This window comes from Tympanuchus pallidicinctus, unplaced genomic scaffold (genome assembly GCF_026119805.1).
Source record: "Tympanuchus pallidicinctus isolate F22 unplaced genomic scaffold, pur_lepc_1.0 scaffold34, whole genome shotgun sequence".
Lineage (NCBI taxonomy): Eukaryota > Metazoa > Chordata > Aves > Galliformes > Phasianidae > Tympanuchus > Tympanuchus pallidicinctus.
Window position 1 is genome coordinate 858,191 of NW_026294752.1, and position 18,800 is coordinate 876,990.

Genomic DNA, 18,800 nt, shown 5'->3' on the forward strand with positions numbered 1-18,800 from the left:
GAAGTGCTTCACTGAAGATTAGTCTGTCAGCTGGGAAAACAGTTAAAGACCTAGCACTTCTCTTCCAAATTATTTACTTTTTCTTTTTCTAGAAAGAGTTTTGTACAGTACATGATTGTTGACAAAAAACTAAGTGAAAACAAACAACAAAACCTTAAGTGAATACGATTAGCAGTCAGAGAAAACTTCCAATCTTTAATTTTTTTCCATAAACAGACTTTATGAGAACTTAGTTTAAACTCATTTGATTCTTAGCGTACCTAATGGAGCAATAGTTACATTGGCTTTAATTGTATTGTCAAGGTGAATACATTTCTTGAGATAAATGAAGTATTTTGAACAAAAAAGACTACAAGTCTCTGGTATGGTCCTGAGATTAGCTGAAGCAAATTCCAAATGCAAGAGTGGTCCTGCCAGTCTTCAGTTTCTGGTACAGAATTAACCCTGTTGAATTGAAGGGTGATGGTTACTGTTAGTATTTTAAGGATCACTTCATTTTGTGCAGGTCAGCTGAGCTCACCTGCCCTACTTTGCAGCTAGAGGTGTGGGAAAGCAGCATCATACTGAAGTTAGGTTAGCAGAGAGAGCTTGAGTATCTTTGGTATTAAGATAAAGTTACACAATAAGCTTTTTAGAGGCTTGCTGCCACTGAAACAAATGTTTCTTGTGTTGTCCCCATATGTATTGCAGTAGTAAGTGCTGTACAAACATACAGTAAGCAGGCCACAGTGCAGCTCCCAGTTGCACACCCATCAGACTTGCTCTGTTGCTTGTCTGGTTCTTAAGAGTCTGTTAAACTTGCTTTACTAACAAAAACATATTTTTAAATATGGAAAACTGACTACTGATTGTGCTTAGAAGAGTTCGGTAATCATTAGAATGGCTTTCTCTTAAGTGATTTTTCTTTCTGTCCCCAGAGTATAGCTATCAATATGAAGAATTCAAGAGGAGCAAAGTTGATCAGGGAGGTAGGTTTTAATGGGATGCAAATTGTGTCAATTTTATATTTCCTGTGTAAGAAAGAATAAACTCTACATTTCAAGTATTAGAGGTGTGATAATTAAAAATAGGTATGTATGCCATTCACTGTTTAAATTATGGGTGAGACGTGGCATATATTATCTCTATGGTTTTGCATTGAGATAAGGTCACTGTTCAGAGTAATTTATAATGATTTTAGATACAATAAAATTTGCTCAAACATCAAAAACTTCAGATGAAATATTGTGAGGTAAAGGTCTAACAGTTCAGTGCTTAGCTGTGGGTGTGTTAGATCTCTCTGTACAACTTCATCACTCCAGTTAGAAACATCGTCTTTGAAGGGAGTAAGGAGTTTACAGTGGGAGAACTGGGCTCCAGTATTTGCTTATTTTTGAGTGTTACAGCATATTCATGGCTTTGGTTGCTGTATCAGAAGTGTTGTCCTGTAGGTCAAATGCCATTTTTGTCTAGGATGAGGGTTTTGTCAGTATTTCAGTTGAGAACACAAGGATGAATTCAGGTAATGATTTTTCCAGTAACAAAGTTTGATTATTCTAGTAATCTTTAAGCTAATAAATGCACCGTATTTCACACTCTTTAAAACTTGTGCTGTCTCATCCCTTTCTATTTTTTGAGAGGTGTAGGGCCTGCTAACTAGTTCTGCAGGGCTAAAGACCATAAGAGTAGCAACATATCTAAAACTGTGAGCTGGCTTCTGTTCCTGTTTGCTTCATTGTCAGTTCTAGTCACTCTTCTTTTCATGGTGAGTCTGTGTATGTCCTGAAATAAGTGGAATTTGTCTGGTAGGATTTATTGCCAGGAATGCTATATGAAATGGAAAGAGATTAAGTTGTCTTATACTTCTGAAACTTTTTTTTTACTGTCGGCTCTATGCAATCTTTGGAGTTTATAAGCAAAGTTTACGGATTCTCCAGTACCCTCTCCTTGTACTCTTTGAAGAACACAACCATTCATTTCTGTTATGAAGCTGTATGTTTATCTTCTAAAGGTTTTGGAAACAGATACGGCCATTTGGGAAAATATAGATGTATTTTTTGGATAGTCAAATTCTAAGTAGGAATTCTGAAAAAAATTCATTCCAGATAACCAGGAAAAAAAGTCTCCTCACCTTATTTGACCTTTCGGGAAAGAAATGGTGAAGGAGAGTAAAAAGTCTATTGATTGGTCTATTGAAGCAAAAAGTCTATTGATTCTGTGAATGTGGGCTTAGGATAGCTGGGATTATGAGTGAGGATGAGCTGGAGGAAAGTTGGCTGTAGTGTTTGCCTCTTCTTTGTGTGACTGCTACAATTTCAGGTTAAGAAGCTCCCTTTTTCTTATCTTAATACTGGTACAGGAAGGTGGCTGCTTGATTTAGCTTTTAAATGTAGGACTGATCTTTTCATGATCTGTGCCATTAAATGGCTGAGTACTTCAGAATGTGCAACGTTACAACCTTTGAACTTGAGGCTGGACTGCTTGAATTCAAGCCCCACACAGTTTTTGTATCAACATAGCAACTATCCTGCCTTTGTTTTACTTGGCTTAATGGTAGCTTTTGGAAGTGCTTGGTGCAGAGGTCTTTACATTTATTTTTTTTTTTATTGCCTTTCAAATGGAACTATAATATAATCTCTTGCTTTTGGTCTTTAAAATATAAGAACATTATCTATAGTAAAAAGACTTTGTTGTCAGTTGTCTTTTGGTAATATCAAGATGTAGGTATGCAGAATTCTGAATTTTGCACAGTGATATGTTTGCTATAACAAAAAGTATTGCTTGTGTTTGCAAAAAGAACTTTGAGCTTGGGACATCAGATACAAATAAATATGAACTGTATCCTGGGCCTACATCCAACAGAGAAAAGTGATGAAGTTGAATCATTTTTCTTTAATAAGAAAAGTAGCATGATTAGAATAATTGAATTAGTAGTGTCAAGTATGCAGGAAAACCTGTTAATCAGCAATCTTGGATTGGCACAATGTTGACAAGACACTTGTCCAAAGGTCTACTCTTTCATAATTATGTGAATATTTTACAGAGTGGTTACCATAAAATTGTTCTTTAGTCTGTATTCTCCTTCTATATTCTGCTTGTAGCCTTGTTTTCCTTCCTATTGCTTTTAACTCACTGTTAACTGCTATTCAAAAATTTGAGTGTCTCACTGAGTGGAACTTATTTTCTCTTCAGTGATGGGATGTGCACTGATACTGCGCTCTGACATATATGGCTTGCATTTTTGAGTATTACTCAGCAGTATTCAGCAACTTGTTTTAAGAAACTTAGGGATACATTTGTCCTGAGTATTTAGTCTTAACTAAACTCTATGTTTATTCATGAAGGACTTGGGGAAATTCCATTGGATGGGGAGCTGATGGCACTCTTCCTTCCCTCCTGTTCAATGTGGTTGAGAGAGCCATCATGTCTCGTGCATACTCTCACTTAACTGTGTGTATATATGCACACATTCCTCTTTGTGGAACACTTGGTTAAAAAAAAAAAAAATCCTTCTGAAGGGATGAATAATTTGCTTTGTTAAGTTAGTATCTTCGTTACGTGTTGCTTATATTCAAATTAATGATTACTTTGGTGTTCATTATGCCTTTTTTTCTGATGTCCTGACATGTACACATTGTGCACATAAGTGTCCAATCTGGGACATATAGTATTCTGTGTTCTACACTACTTTGCTAGTACTTTGCTAGAAGCTTTGCTTCTCAAAGGGCTTGCAGGGCATGTAGTTTAGTGTGAAACTTCACTTAACAGAGGATTTAAAACCCTGTTGAATTTTAAGACTGAAAGTCCCTGTGTGTTTTAAGGCTGTGTGATTCTGTGCAGTTGGTTTGGATAGAGTCTGAATGCAGTTGATGCTAATGGCAGAATGCAATGAACACCAACAGAGATATACTGTTCACTGCTGGCTTACATCTAAAGCCGGTTCCCAGGTGTCATGAGAGCACTAGAGGCCATGCTGACACCATATTTGTAAGATGCCTGCAATGTTATGCTCATCTCATTCTCTGAGAATATATATGCTACTAACCTTGGCCTAAATCATTGTGTCTTCACTTTGCACTGTAGTCATGCACGTGTGTTGCCACATCTAGACTTTTGGCACTTATTTACTTGTTACAGTAATGCAAGTCATCCTCTTTTCCTCACAGTGGTTTGCAGGTGTCGGTTCTTCAGTATGAGATGGACAGCAGCCTTCAAATTAGCCCACGCTGATACTCTGTATCGGATAGGTTACAAAACCCAGTGAAAGCAGTACAAAAGTTATAATTGATTTCTGAGATGAATTTAGCTAAGGGTGTAATATTACCAAATGTAGAAGGAATTATGTATAGACTAAAAAGGATCTAGAGAGCAAATAAAGCCCCTTAGATCTATTTTACATGAAGACATACTATTAATGATCAACAGCCTGCTCCCAGTGCGTTGTCCTTTCTTTGCTTTGGATGTGCTGTGTGGCACAGAAGGTTGGGACAGTCACAGGTCGCTCTGAGCTTCTTCTGTTTTTACTGGCTAAAGCTTCAGCTCTGTAAAACCTTGATCTTCTTGAGAACCTTCCTGTGATGAATGCTGTCTTCTTAACTAACTGCTATGAAGGGCTTGTCATCTTCACAGAGTCATGAATTAAAAACAAAACAAACAACAACACAAAAAAAGCAGCAATGCTTAGAATTTGGGGATTTTCTCATATTATTTTAACTGTTAAAAACTGGCACTCCTAGAGTTCCTTGACACAGACTCTTAAAAAATAATTTACCACATGCACTTACAAATGCACTTTTACTGTATGCTGAAGTTCATTTCTGTAAATGTTACTAGCATCTCATCTGTGCATCTAGTTAAGCCATTCATAATTTACATGGCTTCTTGTCTGAATAGGAGTCAGTTTTTGTCTTTCTTGTGAAATATTTGCTGGCTTGGCTGTTTCTTTGGCCTTAAATTCAACTCAGCAGACTACATGCTAGAACAAAAATGCTTATGATTGCAGATATGATGACACTAATTAATGGAAGCTGGCCCAGTGTGCTGTGGATATTGATCAGACAACTGCATGGTAGTTCCAGAGAATTTGACTCTGATCATCTTGAAATAACATTAAGAAATGAAGAGTTTTAGGTCATGCTTGTAGATGTATGTGCAAATGTGTTCTTGTCAGGGAGTATTTAAATTCCTGGAAAAAGCAACTGAACTGAAAAAGAACCTCAACCTCCACAACTCTGCCAAATAGTATGTATTTATTTTCAAATGTAGTTTCTCTTGTTTCAGAAGTTCTTAATTAATATTAATTCTACTGAAATATGTACAAATATTTACATGCTTAACTTCTCTAAGAATAAAAAGATGTAATTTAAAGCCCATCAGAGTCGTAGGTTAATCTATAATCTCAGTAGGTTTTGGACTAGACCATTTATTCAGATGTGATGCAGAAAATCCTGCTGCAGAGCTTTATAATGCTGTTCTAATTGAGGTGACCTTAAGATGTGTGTAGCTTCTATTACAGTAAGTATTATCAGTTGCTTTGAAACTAAAGAGAATCAACTAGAAAACAACAACAAAAACCCAAGAACCACCACCACCATCCTTTCTGTCCCCCTGCCCCCACTTCCAGCATTTTACAGAATCCTAAGGGAAACATGAAGGATAAAGATTCATCCTTTCTCCCCACTTTCTTCAAGCTTGGTGTGAGTATAAAGTGCGTGACTGTTCTGTAAATTTTGATCAAATATTTGGAAATCAGTATGACTCTGTCAATACAATTACATTGCAGTTTTGTCTCACAGATTTAGAATTTTTATAGTTTCTTTTCTATATACACAGCATCTCTAACGTGTTGTTTGCAGACATGCACAGTCTAACAGACCAAAAAAATCTCTTCAGGTTTGAATTCTGTTCTGTCAGAAAGACAGGAACCATCTTGACTAGTGGTACTTCGAGCTACGTGAGAAATATATTGAACTTTTGGAAGCTTGTTAACAAATCTTATGCACTCTTTTCTTTTCTAAAGCTCGCAGCTGTATCTGATGTTTTTGTGGAGAACTACATCCCTGGGAAACTGGCTGAAATTGGCCTAGGTTATGAAGACATTGAAAAGATTGCTCCTCACATAGTATACTGTTCAATAACAGGTATTGTGACTTCAGTAATTTCTGTTATTTCCTTTACTCCTCTTACGTTGTTATGAAAGTCGTGATTATTTAACAGTTTGTTATTTTGATGTTGGTCAAGATAAGCTGAAAGAGAAAATAAGTTTGATATTAATTGAAAAACATGCACAGGAAGAATTGTGAAGCAGTAACAGTGTCAGTACTTGGTAAGTTGTTCAGTAGTGACATTACCACACTGCTATGTTCAGATAGGCTTGAAAGGAGTCTACTCTGGCTTGATTCCTTGTGTTGCTTTGAACAGATTGATGACTTTTTTTTTTCTGAGCAGTTGTACTGTACCAACTTGTGTGTGACAAGTTTCCAACGTGGTAATTTCAGTGCTCTTTACTATCCCTGTCTTCAGATTTATCTAGCTGTATGCTCATGGAAGAGCTGTATGTCCATGGGTGTTCTCCATTACTTTGCTGCAGACTGCTTGATGGCTGAAATGTAAGATGAGTTTTAGGTTTTTTAGAAATGGAAGGAGGAATGAAAAGGAAGTAGGTATGTGAGCATTACAACCTGCGTATATATGGAATACCTTGAACTCTGGAAAAAGCACTTATTTGAAAACCTAACACAAAAAATCTACTGGAATTAAATGATTTGTGCATGAGAAGTCTATGGTTCAACTACAAGTAAAATACAACAAAAAAAGTTACAAATATTTGAAGACCAATTTAAAATATTAGTCGCCAACCAGGCTGGACTTGTTCTTAATTTCTGAATAATATTATCTTTACTATTTTAATTTCTGGATGTTTGTCATTTGGGAACCAGACAGATTTTTAGTGTGTTGTGATGTGTTTATCATGCTTTTGTGGCAAGTGTCCTAAAAAACCAGTGAGAGCAGAAAGGCAGTTATGTTCAGTGCTTGCTGAGAAACTCCTGTTATGTCTTTTTTTACATATATGTTTAATTTGGTTTGTGGTGAGTTACCACAGTGTTCTTAATATTTGCTTATGCCTGTAATCTCATTTAGAATTTACTGAGGGCATTTCCTTTTTTCTAGTGGCTGTATGTCTAATTAATGAAAGAATAAATTGATACCCACGCTGCAATTTAGTTGTTGTTACAGTTTGGCCTTTGATTTAATAAATCTGTTCATCTACTCACTGCACATGACAACTTTTGAGTACTTTTATTTTGCTGATAGGTTGTAGGTCACTCAAAATTTAATGTTCTCTGTGTATTTCCATGGAAACTACACCAGGTCCAAAGAGCACAATGACATTGATAGAGCAAATTCTCAGCTACAAAACACTATTTTTCAACATAGTCACCACCATTAGCTATGCATTTTCTCCTGTGATCAACAAGGCCCTGTGTGCTGTGCTCCTGACAATCTTCACCGGTGGAGGTGACCTGCTGTTTCATAGCTGCAAATCAGAAGGTGCCAGGTCTGAACTATACGGTGAATGTAGTAGGACAGTCCAGCTAAGTTTGGCAGTGTGTTTCACAGTCTTAAAACTGATATGGGGCCTGGTTTTATCATGTTGCAAGAAAAAGGTTGTCTTCTTCACTGACTCTGGAAGTTTGAGCCCTCAGCTTAGTCAGCATCATGATGTAACAGAGTCGATGCTTGTTTGGAAGAATCCATTTCCTATCCCAAAAGGCTGAGCACATCACTTCACCTGCCGACAGCACTGTCTTGAACTTTTTCTTCAATGGAGAATTCCCATTTCACCACTCCATGGCCTGCTGTTTTTACTCTGACTATAGTGGTGACTCCTTGTCTCATCATCAGTAATGATGTGTCCAGGAAACTTCATCCCTATGTTGGTTGAATAGGTACCAACAAACTTACATAGGATGTACTTCATAATCCTGTGTGAGCATTTGTGGGGCCAACATGGTGCAAATTTTTTTTTTTTTTTTTTTTTTTTGTGTTCTAATGTTGTTCACCTTCATTTCCAACACATTGAAGCTGATACTCAGCTCTGTGCACAGTTCCCTGCTTAGTCTGCTGATTTGTGTGGATGAGCTGATTGAGCCATGAATCATTCTGTGGCATAAGAGCTGTGCATGGCTGTCCGGAATGTGACTTTCACATCACAGTTGCTACTGCTGAAATGCACCACCCACAGCCTCACTGTGCTCACATCCACTGTTTGGTCTCCATGAATGTTTAGAAATTGTCAATGGAGCATTTTTTTTTTTATTTGTGGAGGAATTCAGTGATATACCTTTGCTTCAGACACACTTCCATATCAGATACTGTTCTGTCAGACTGCCTCTCTGCTGCCATCTGTCACACATCAACAACATTTAATGCAATGTTGTCAGGAAGGTTCAAATTCTATGACTAGTATATCACTAACGTTTACCTCTGATGTTTTGGGCCAAGGCAATAGAATAGGAGGCATTACTTTTAGAGCATCTCTCATCAGTTAAAAACCTTGACTTGACTATAGGGCTAAGGAAAGGTACTTAGCAGTTTCACAGAAGTGCAGAATTGCCTAAGTGGAAAGGACCTTTTGAGATGTGTAGGCCAGTTCTCCTGCTCAAACAAGATCAGCTGTTCTGGGTTTCCCAGAACTATGTCCACCTGGTTTTTGAGTATTTGCACAGATGGAAACCTCCGCACCCTCTCTGGACGACCTGCTCCAATGCTTGATGTACTCACAGCAAAGACTATTGTCTCATCTTATGGGGGGGTCATGTGAATTTTTGTCCATTGCCTCTTACCTTGTCAATGGGTGCTTCTAAGGAAGTCTAAGTCTCTCTCACTTATTCCCTTCCATCAAGTACTTACATTTGTTGGTTAGGATTGATTTCCCCTGGAGTTTTTTCTTTTTCCAAGCTGAAGTCTCAGCTCTTACCCTTCCTGTGGGTGAGATGTTCAGGTGTTCCAGTCTGTTATCACCTTCACTGAATAGCTGAGGCTTGCAGGGTGCTCTGGACCCATCTGCTCCAACCCATGCCCCAAAGCAGGGCCAGTCACAGCAGTTACCCAAGCATGCGTCCCAGTGGCTTTTGGAGATCTCCAGGAAGGAAACTCCACAGTCTCTCTGGCTAACCTGTAGCACTTGTCTACCACCTGCTCAACGTGGAAGTTCTTTCTGGTATTCAGAAGAAACCTCCTGTTTGTGCCCATTTTCTTGTTCTGACACTGACCACCACTGAAAAAAATCTGACTCCCATCATTACACTTTCTCTTCAGGTATTTATGTGCATTTATTAGATTCCTTTGAGCCTCCTTCTCCAGGCTGAACACTCCCAGCTCTTTCAGCTTCTTTTTATAAGAGAGACACTCTTGTCCCTTGATCATCTTGGTGATTTTTTGATCTTTGTGGCCCTGTGCGTGACTTTCTCTAGTAAGCCCATCTGTCTTGTAGTGGGGGGCCTGGAACTGGATGCAGTAGTGTATGTGTGGCCTCACCAATACAGAGTAGATGAGGAGGATCACCTTTCTTGTCATACTGTTGATGCTCTTTGTAATGCAGTACAAGATACTGTTGGCGTCCTTTGATACAAGGCTGCCTGCTTATTTAAGCTGTTCAAGTGCATGCTAAATGACATCTTCCCTCCTGCAGACTTTCCTTCTAGTCTCAAGGGCCCAGGACTCCTGGGGCTGGCTTTATAGGTAAAGACAAAGCAAACAAAGTAGTAAATACCTCTGGGTTTTTTTGTTTGTTTGTTTGTTTGTTTGTTTTTGTGTCACTTGTAACCATTTTCCTTTCCCCATTTAACAGTAAGCCCATGTTTTAACTAGTTTTCCTTTTGCTGCTATATACTTGCAGAGTCCTTTTTTCCTGCCCTTCAATCCTTTGCTAGATTCTCCAGGTCAGCCCTGGCTTTCCTAATCCTGTTCCTGCAATACCACAATTTCAAAGAAGGAAATGATTTATTTCTAATCTCTGTGGCCTGATTCAAGACATTACAGCTCAAAATATTTTTGTGGCATGGTTTCTGCATTCAAATATCCATTGACTGACCTTTTTCATTTGGGAGCCCTGGGAAGAAAACCACTAGTTGATTAATATAGCTTAGTTTTTAAAAAATAAAAAATTAGTGGAAAGGAGATCAAATGTAAAATATTTCTGACAAAAATTGCATAGTGTAGCAGCTTAGATTTAAAGATGAATGCCTATGGAAAAAGATCAGGAGAATTTTTTTTTTATTATGAACAAATTAGGTTAAACAGATAGCATAGGAGATGAGTAAGAGCACTGAAACGTTTTTATGGGAGTTAATCTGCATACATTGCAATTTATTACTGGCACAGTCAGAGGAGTTTCCCTACTTGAGCCATTTTTTTTAAGGGACTTATTTGATAAGCTTTGTTAATCTGAATATCCTGCATATAAAGCTTTAGAACAACTTGGTAAATGAACACGTATAAATCACGTGTATCAGTGTATCTGGGCAAGGTGGAATTTTGGTCGGAGCCTGGGTTATTAATGTGCATAATCACTTTGCCAATGAAAACACACACTGAAGAGTAATTGACCACATCAGGATGTTCATGTGAACTTAGAAATTAACTCTCTTTTCTCTTCTGAAGAAGACAAGACATAATCAGTAATTGTTTGTACCTCTCAGCCATGTTGCTTACTTTTTAAATGTGTTCAAATGCTTTTGCCCTTCTAGTTTCTTAAAAGGAGAAGTGTATAAAACTAGTAGGACTCTTGGCACAGAAATCTGTCTTCAAACAGTGTCTTGATTGTTTTAATGTTAGGCATTACAGTATTTAACCAAAAAGCACCAACAGGTTCAGGTGAGTTAATTGAGGCATCTGAGTTGGCTGCCTACTTTTGTGAGAGATTGGTGTGGAAAACATTTCAACATTGCATTCTGAAAGGCCCTTAAGAAGTGCTCGTGTCCCCACTGTAGGTAGGAGCTGTGCTTGCGACAGCATTCGCGGCTAAGGGTAGGAAATGAAAATGAAGTGGAATGATGCTTTAACAAACTGATTTCTTGCAAGTTGCTGAATACTTAAAAGTAATATTTCAGGTGGAAGGAGGCTGAGAACGCAGTCCAAGATTATTTGGTAATGCCATAAAAAGTTACATGTATATAGAATGGCTCACTAGAAATATGGGAAATATGAGTTAACAAAGATCTAAAGAGAAGCATTGCTTGTCAGATGTAAGAGATGTGCTGGCCTAGAATATTGGATTAAATGGACAAGTTGTCTTCCCAAATGTTGGAAACTGTTAAGACAAATGATCTTGGTTACAGAAACTCCTATTACATCTAAACAGTGGGATTTTATCCATCATTTTGCACCTCACTTACAGGCTGTTCAAGAGATAATAGAAATATGTTAGTTCTCAAGCCCTTTCTGGTTTACAGGTCCTGTGAAGGGTAATGGATACACAATATAACATGAATTATGTTAGAAAGTCTTTGAACAAAGGATCGAGTGGTTTATGTGTTAACTTAGGCAGTTTCAAATATGCTTTTTAGAGAGATATTTTATGTATGGTAACTATTCTTAACTGACAAAAATGATGTTGGTCATTGTTAATGACTATCATGAACTCTGTTACATTGAGATATGAGAATAGAAGGAGGCATTTTGGCATAACAGTTGATAATAAAAAAGTAACTAAGAAATAAATATGTCCAGTGAGTCAGAATCAGGGTGTTTCCCCAACTTTAGTTTTTGATTTTCTTGTTTTTTTCTTGATGCACAGTCTACATGCTGAAGACATTATAGCAGATTCATTTAATAAATTATAAATAATTACTGTATTCTGCTTCCCTTAGCCATTTAGTTAACTCATTAATGTGACTGGAAGTCATCTGGACTGCCTTCGTTTCTTATTTTTGGAAGCATATTGCCTTTCAAGTTCAGGCATCATAGGTATGGAACGCAATCAATAAACAAGTAATTTGATGGAATCAGCTTCTCCCTACAGCATAACTTGTGTAGCAGATGGTCATCAAGATTCTTTTGAGTCTCATTCAGTTATTGCATGCAAGTATAAGTAAGTCAAGTTGGATATTAAAACTTTCTTTTTCTTTAATATTAGGGGCCATTCAAAAAATGGAAAATAATTCCGACTCTAGACTCACTGTATTCTTTCCAGAGAGAGCATGCTCAAGTTATGGTATTTATTATTTTAGTCTTCTTTTAAAAAATAGATGATCTCCAGTTGTTACACTTTGGAAGAGTGGTATTTTCACTTTTCAAAAACTTATATGTGACAAATCAGTGTGAAAATATGGGTATTGGGTTTGTCTTAAGAGCTTGGAGTCACTAACTGGTAGTAAGTACTAACTGATACTGATTTTCTTTCTGAAGATTCACTGTCTAGAGCGAGCTGCACTTTTGGGTTACAATGTTCATTGCTGGTTGCAATGCGAGCAGCAATTCTGTATTTATGGTTACATTAATTGCCAGGTCCTGGTAGTAGATCAGATGCTGAATGAGTGTATTCACTGTGATCTGTACTTGTGTCCTGTCACATAAGAATTTCTACTTTGTACTGCTTGATGCCAGCCTGATGGAGCTGATCTGTTCTTGGAGCATAATGCATTGGTTGTGTGGTCATGAATGGTTCATGTGTGCCATATGTAATGTAATAACACCTAAATACTCGAGTCGTTCTGAAAGTGACACTTCCTATTGATTTCCGCTGAAACTACAGCAGATGAGAAGAGCAAATAAGAATAACCTTATCTGATAGAGCAAATTCTTGGCTACAAAACACTGATGGTGCTGACTATGTTGAAGAATAGGTGAGCATATTTGCCAGCAAAGAATAAGAGCCTGCATGCTTGTAAAAAGTCTGTACCAACACAGATGACCCTACTGCTGAAATGCATCAGCCACCACCCCACTACACCCACATCCACTGTTCGGTCTTCATGAATGTTCAGTAAGCATCCATGAATGGCAACAAGGTACCGTTTTTTCTGCATAGAGGAATTCAGTGACACACCTTTGCTTCAGATGCACTTCTATGTGAGACACCGTTTTGTCAGACTGCCCCTCTGCTGCCTTCTGTTGCAGCAAGTAACAGCAAGTAACAGGATATTGGTAGGAGCATTGCCATACTACTGACATCTGCCTCTGGCATCATGGGCCAAGATAATAAAAAAGAAGGCATTAATTTTGGAGCAGCCCTCATATATGCCTCTATATTCCATCCACCCAGAGGTAGATTGCAGCAGCCTGCTCTCTGCTTCCTTTGACATTCCTGTTATTATACGTGGGATTGCTGAAGACTTTGGTCTAATCAGTCCCAATTTCAGCTCTGCATAGTTCCTCCTAGCTTTGTTTTCTCTTCACTTTTAGTGATCTGGGGGGTAGTGTTTCTGTTCTGCCCTGTGTCCCACCTGCAGCAGAGAGAATATTCTTTTTGTTATTCTCATGTACAATAGGTGTGAGCACTAAAAAATCAAAACTGAGCTTGACCATACTTAGTCTGTGGGGATAGTGGACCTGCCCCCTCCACCATATCTTGAAACTGGATTCTGGTATTCTGGTCAAAGTGAAAACCAAGAGAAAATGTAATATTATTAATAATAGGAAAGCATAACCATGACAAAAAGGTTTCCCTTTTTTTTTTTTTTTTTTAAAGTATTTGCTATAAAGAATAGGAATTCTCAGTATTTTAAGCAAACAGCTGTAAGGTTGCTGTGTTGTTGGCTTGTTCTCTTACTATAGCTAAACAAACCAGCTTCCTCTTCGATTTTGTGCTACCTAAAATGCTCTTTGTTGTTGGCCAGCATGTGGGGGTGACTGGTTTACCTGAATAGGCAGACATTGTAGCAGAACAGTGTCAGCAGAATGGCTGCTCTGAAAGTAATACCTCCTATTTTATGACGTTGGCTCACGATGTTGGAGGTGGATGTAGGTGATATGGCAGTAGGGGTTGAACCTTCCCATCTGTTATATTTTGTTGCTGTGTGACAGGTGGCAGCAGGGAGGCAGTCTGACCAAATGGATGTGCGTGTGAAGCAAAGGCACGTAATTCAATTCCTCCATTGATATTAGTTGACTTTTGCTGAACATTTATGGAGACCGAACAACGGATGTGAGCACAGTGAGGCAGTGGGTGGTGCGTTTCAGCAGTGGCTACAGCAGTGTGAAAGACAAGCCACAATCTGGACAGCCATGCACAGCTCTCACACCACAAATTGAAGGGTGTCTCAGTCAACTCGTCTGTGCAAATCAGCCAATAGCAGTGACTATGTTGAAAAATACCGTTGTGCCCTTTGCATCTGTTGCAGTTTCCATGGAAATAAATAGGAGGCATTACTTTCAGAGCAATCCACACAAAATCTGGAAGACATACTCCTTAGAGGTCATATGATGTGCTACTTTGTACTCAGACTGCAGCATTTTTCTTAAATGAAGAAACTCTGTTGATATGGGACTGCCTCTTCCTAAATGTTGGACTGTTGTAAATTGTTAGTGGTAGTAAAATGAAAGGTAGTGTAATTTTTCAGGAGTCCGGGGTCATTTGTGGGTGAAGGGTTTAGACATAGGTGAGCCAGATGTTGTCTCCTTTTTGGTATTCTGGAAGTCCTGATCAGTAAACCAAGCTCCTTATCCAAACAGCTCTGATTGAACATATCCAGCCCTACTACAGCTTTATTTCTCAATCTTTCTCTTGCTTTGTGACTGCTCTCAAAGCTACAGATTCTGTTCTCGCTCACAACTTGGCTATACTGGTGAGCATAACCTTAGAACTAGTTCAAATACAATGTGTTTTGGCAGTTCTGTTGTTCATTTTTATTTAAGTTTCTGAAAATTGGCTGGTTCAATTAAACCATGTGCAGAAGTGGCGGTTTGTTGCTCTCAGTATGATCTGTGCAGTTTGACTAAGAGACTCTCAGTTTATTTCTGGACAGGAGGGGGCACTGTTTAAAAGGACAACATTATTTTCAAATCAAGTCAATTTTTTTTCTTAATGCCTCTGAAGGCAAAACGTTTAGAAAGACACTGAATTTTGTAGGTTTCCTTGAATGATGAAAACCTCGTCTCTTAGGCTCTCGAACCTCATCTCTGTTCCCCATCTCTGTTCCTTTGTTAATTTTGATGGAACTGGCTGCGCTTTTCTCTTGTGCAGGTTTTTCTGAAGCTAGTGCTCCTTAGCTTTTTTTCTCCTCTTCATCCCTTCTTTTCTAGAAAGCGAAGTAATGCTTTGTATCATAAGCAGTTTTGTTTTGTGTGTTGCTTGTGACATTGCCCAATCTCTAATTTCAATATTTTTTTTGTTTTCTCCCATTCCATTTCTTAAAGCATGAACACGACACTTAATTTTCTGCCTTTTAAAGAATTTGTACTCCTGCAGGCAGGAAAAGAACATTTTGCTGTATTTATTTGCGAGATTGAAGACATTTGTACTCCTGCAGGCAGGAAAAGAGCATTCTGCTGTATTTATTTGTGAGATTGAAGACATGGTGATCTATTATGCAGAAATATTTATACCTCAGTCAAAAGGAAGGAAAAAAAGGTCGTTACTTTTTATTAAAATTTTATTATTCTGAGTGATCATACTTCAGAATTTGCTGTCTGTACCCTGAAGAATTTAGTTTTTAACTCTGATTTTACATTTGTAAATGAAAAATTTACAAATTTAGAATAATACTTTATAAAGTCCTAAACTGTAATGAACTGCTAATTGTATTTGGTAGTAAGTAGTTGTGTTATAAACAGGCAAAAATTAAGTGGAAATAATGGAAGAAAAAAAACAACACATTGTGTATCATCTGAGTTTCAGATGAGTCTAAATGTGGAATTGTTATATATGTGCCTTTCAAGTAGGTATATATAAAGGGCATAAGGCCAGCTAAGGAACACTTTTCTTCAAATGTAAGTATCTCTTATGCATCTCGAGTGATTCTAATTAATCCGAAAAGCAGAATGGTTCTTTACCCACCTACTTAAAAGATAGTAATAACTCAAAATAACCAGCATTTGGTACCTTGCAGTACATCTGTTTCGTACTAATGATTTATAGCTGCTTCTTATGAGAAGATATAACATGATAATTTTGGTGCACATTCTACTTTGACTCCATTATTTTCATAACAGAATAAAAAGCCAAGAAACAGCACGCTGTGCTGGGCAAAGGCTAATCAAAGCAGGAATAATCTGAGAGAATTAGATGAGAAGATAAGCTGGGAACTGCAAAAAAGGGGAAGAAAAAAAAAAAAAAGAGGATTGGTATAATGGTTTTTTGTCAATAAAAGGGTGTTCAAAATAAATTTTCAACAGATCTATTGTTTTCTAATAGTAGGAGTTGCTGCGCTCAGAATGCTTTTTCAAAGAAGGCATTGTCAGAACAAACTGTGTGTCTTCCTTCCAGCAGTTCTTGATGTGGTTTGAGAATGAAAAGGCAGGTCTGAAAAACTGTGAACATTATACCTCTCTTAAATAAACAAAAATATCAGGTTTGCAGTCTGTATGAACTCACTGGCAGCACTGACAATGATTGAACAAAGCATTTGGAGGGGAAAAAAAATATGCAACATCTACCTGAGCTTGACTTGATAAAAATAGACTGCTCCAGTACTGAAAGGGAAATCAAGGCTCTGGAATGTTGTTTTTTTATATTATGCATTTGGAAGATGGATGCATTAAAGACTTGTTCTGTCTTTTTTTTTTTTTTTTTTTGATAGCTTGAAGTTGTCTGAGTGAGTTGTTAAATTAGAAAGCAGGGTCTAGGGGTAAAATAGTCAATGAGGACACTTTTTTTGAGGAGTGGAGTAGCACACTGGATTCACAGGGACCAGTAATTATTGGGATTACATAATTACAATTATAATTGGACAATAACTCCTGTGGCATTTTTTAAAACTGTACTAAAGTTCTCAGAGTGTTTTCATAGACAAGCTAAGCTAATGCGATTTAGAACAAATAATAAAATTGATTCAAAAGTTGTCAATCTTATATTTTACACTATATAAACAGTAACTATTTGCATTTCACCTTTGGCATGGAAGGCAGTGGTTCAGAACTGACATTGCCACATATTTTGTTTTGATCCAAGTGGGTGATGGAGTAGCATGAAGATGACCCCAGAGTCCTCACGTGGTGAAGGGCTATGGCTTGTTTACTGTGGTCTTTGGAGCAGGGGCAGGAGGATTCTGGAACTGATTTGCAGGTAGAAGACATTTTCTCTTTACATCATTTAAAGTCCTTTAAAATAGTTTCTGGGAGTGCGGCTGTCTCAGAGAAGAGTCACACAGAGCTGGCTTCAAAAGCTTTGCCTACTTTTTCCTCCTACAGCCAGAGATTCAAAGCACTGCCAGCAGTCCTTCTGTCAGCAGCCTCCCATGGACAGTTGTGTGATGCAGCCCTGCTTTAATTGCCCGAGAGCTCCCTGCTGCTCAGAAGGTCCACAAAATAGAAGGGGGGCACAGGTGTATGATACAGCAGGATAAGAATTAGAAATTACCCTGGACAATTTGTCTGTACAAAGAAAAGTCAAGGGTAGAATTAAGTGTTGGAGCAAGGTCACTGTGTTGTGCTTAATCAGAAATAATCAAGTCCTTTTAAGATACTGTGGGGAACAGTGGGTGAGAGAAGGGTTCTCAGAAGATTTGGTTGTAATGGTGAGGAATAAGTAAATTTGAACACGAGTCCGTGTTGTCATATTGATATATGGAAGACTGGCAGACTGAAGTATATTTAAAACAAACATGGTCCCAAAGATCTGCTCTACTCCACATTGGTGTGCTCCCAGTTGCTTCTGGTTGCCGTATGTCAGAAATTATATTAACAAGTGAAGAAAGTTGAGAGAAGAACTACAGTTGAGAAGCATTGTTTAGGAAAGGTAGTTCAGAACCCCCCACTTTTTTTTTAATTTAATTAAGTTGTACTATTATTAGATAAAAGCTGCCGTGGCCATTTAACTCCCTATTCCTAAATCATTCTGTGAATTTTCATTTGGTAGTACCTAAATGGAGATGCTGATGGAATGTGAAAGCATCAACAAAAATCCTGCCCTAATGTGTAGAAATAGCTAACATTTTGCTTTTTTGCTAACATTTTGCTAACATTCATTTCAAAGAATGAATATTAAGAAAAAATACAAAATTATTTCATAGGTAGAAAGTAAAATAAGAATTTATGCATGGGTGCCAGCAAATTGGATTGTCTCTAGTTTTGGGAGAGAATGAATTTGAAATAGAAGAGCAGTGTATGAAATAATAAATGATGAGATATAGTATTAGCCTTTTTCTCAATACTGCTAAATAAAGGAATTGTCTGAAGCTGGGAGACTGGATGTTTAAAAATAGTTGTGCATTGCAGAGAAAGTTTGCCTTTTTGTGCTCTGCAGAGTTTGATGCCTTATGTTCTTGAGAGCAAGATGGTAGCAGACTTAAAATTGCTGTATATAAATATACAGATGAGAACAGGCAGAGTTATTTCAGAGTGTTTGAGCAAGCTGGGAAAACTTCTGACCTCTTTAAATACCAAACTACGCGGTGTCAGTTGTTTGTTGTACACTTCAGGACTGAAACATGAAATAAACACAATCATAAAATTTAATAATGATCTTCTTTTTAGGAGGTTACATCACAGAGTTTCTTGCAGATTTTACAAACTGAAAGAACTGAGTTGAAGACATCATTGCTTTCCAGCTCTGTGCAAATATGCTCGCTTGTAAACTACACGTTTACACAGATTAAGAACTGAGTCCTTTTGAAGTAAAGAACCAGCTTCGTGGCATGCAGGAGAAGCTTTTAAGAGGT

At 37.8% G+C, this 18,800-nt stretch overlaps 1 protein-coding gene and 1 long non-coding RNA gene across 3 annotated transcripts in view; one reads left to right on the top strand and one right to left on the bottom strand.

Moving 5' to 3' along the window:
• LOC128088467 (uncharacterized) overlaps window positions 1–18,800 on the bottom strand; it is a 166,038-nt gene that overhangs the window by 27,085 nt on the left and 120,153 nt on the right. The gene's annotated exons all lie outside the window — the stretch shown is intronic.
• Window positions 1–18,800, top strand: part of SUGCT (succinyl-CoA:glutarate-CoA transferase) — a 330,926-nt gene that overhangs the window by 7,505 nt on the left and 304,621 nt on the right. For both annotated transcript variants that reach the window (XM_052699012.1, XM_052699013.1), the window contains exons 5-6: window positions 918–968; window positions 5,999–6,119. In XM_052699012.1, coding sequence (XP_052554972.1) covers window positions 918–968; window positions 5,999–6,119 — 172 coding nt within the window. The remainder of the gene's footprint in view (window positions 1–917; window positions 969–5,998; window positions 6,120–18,800) is intronic.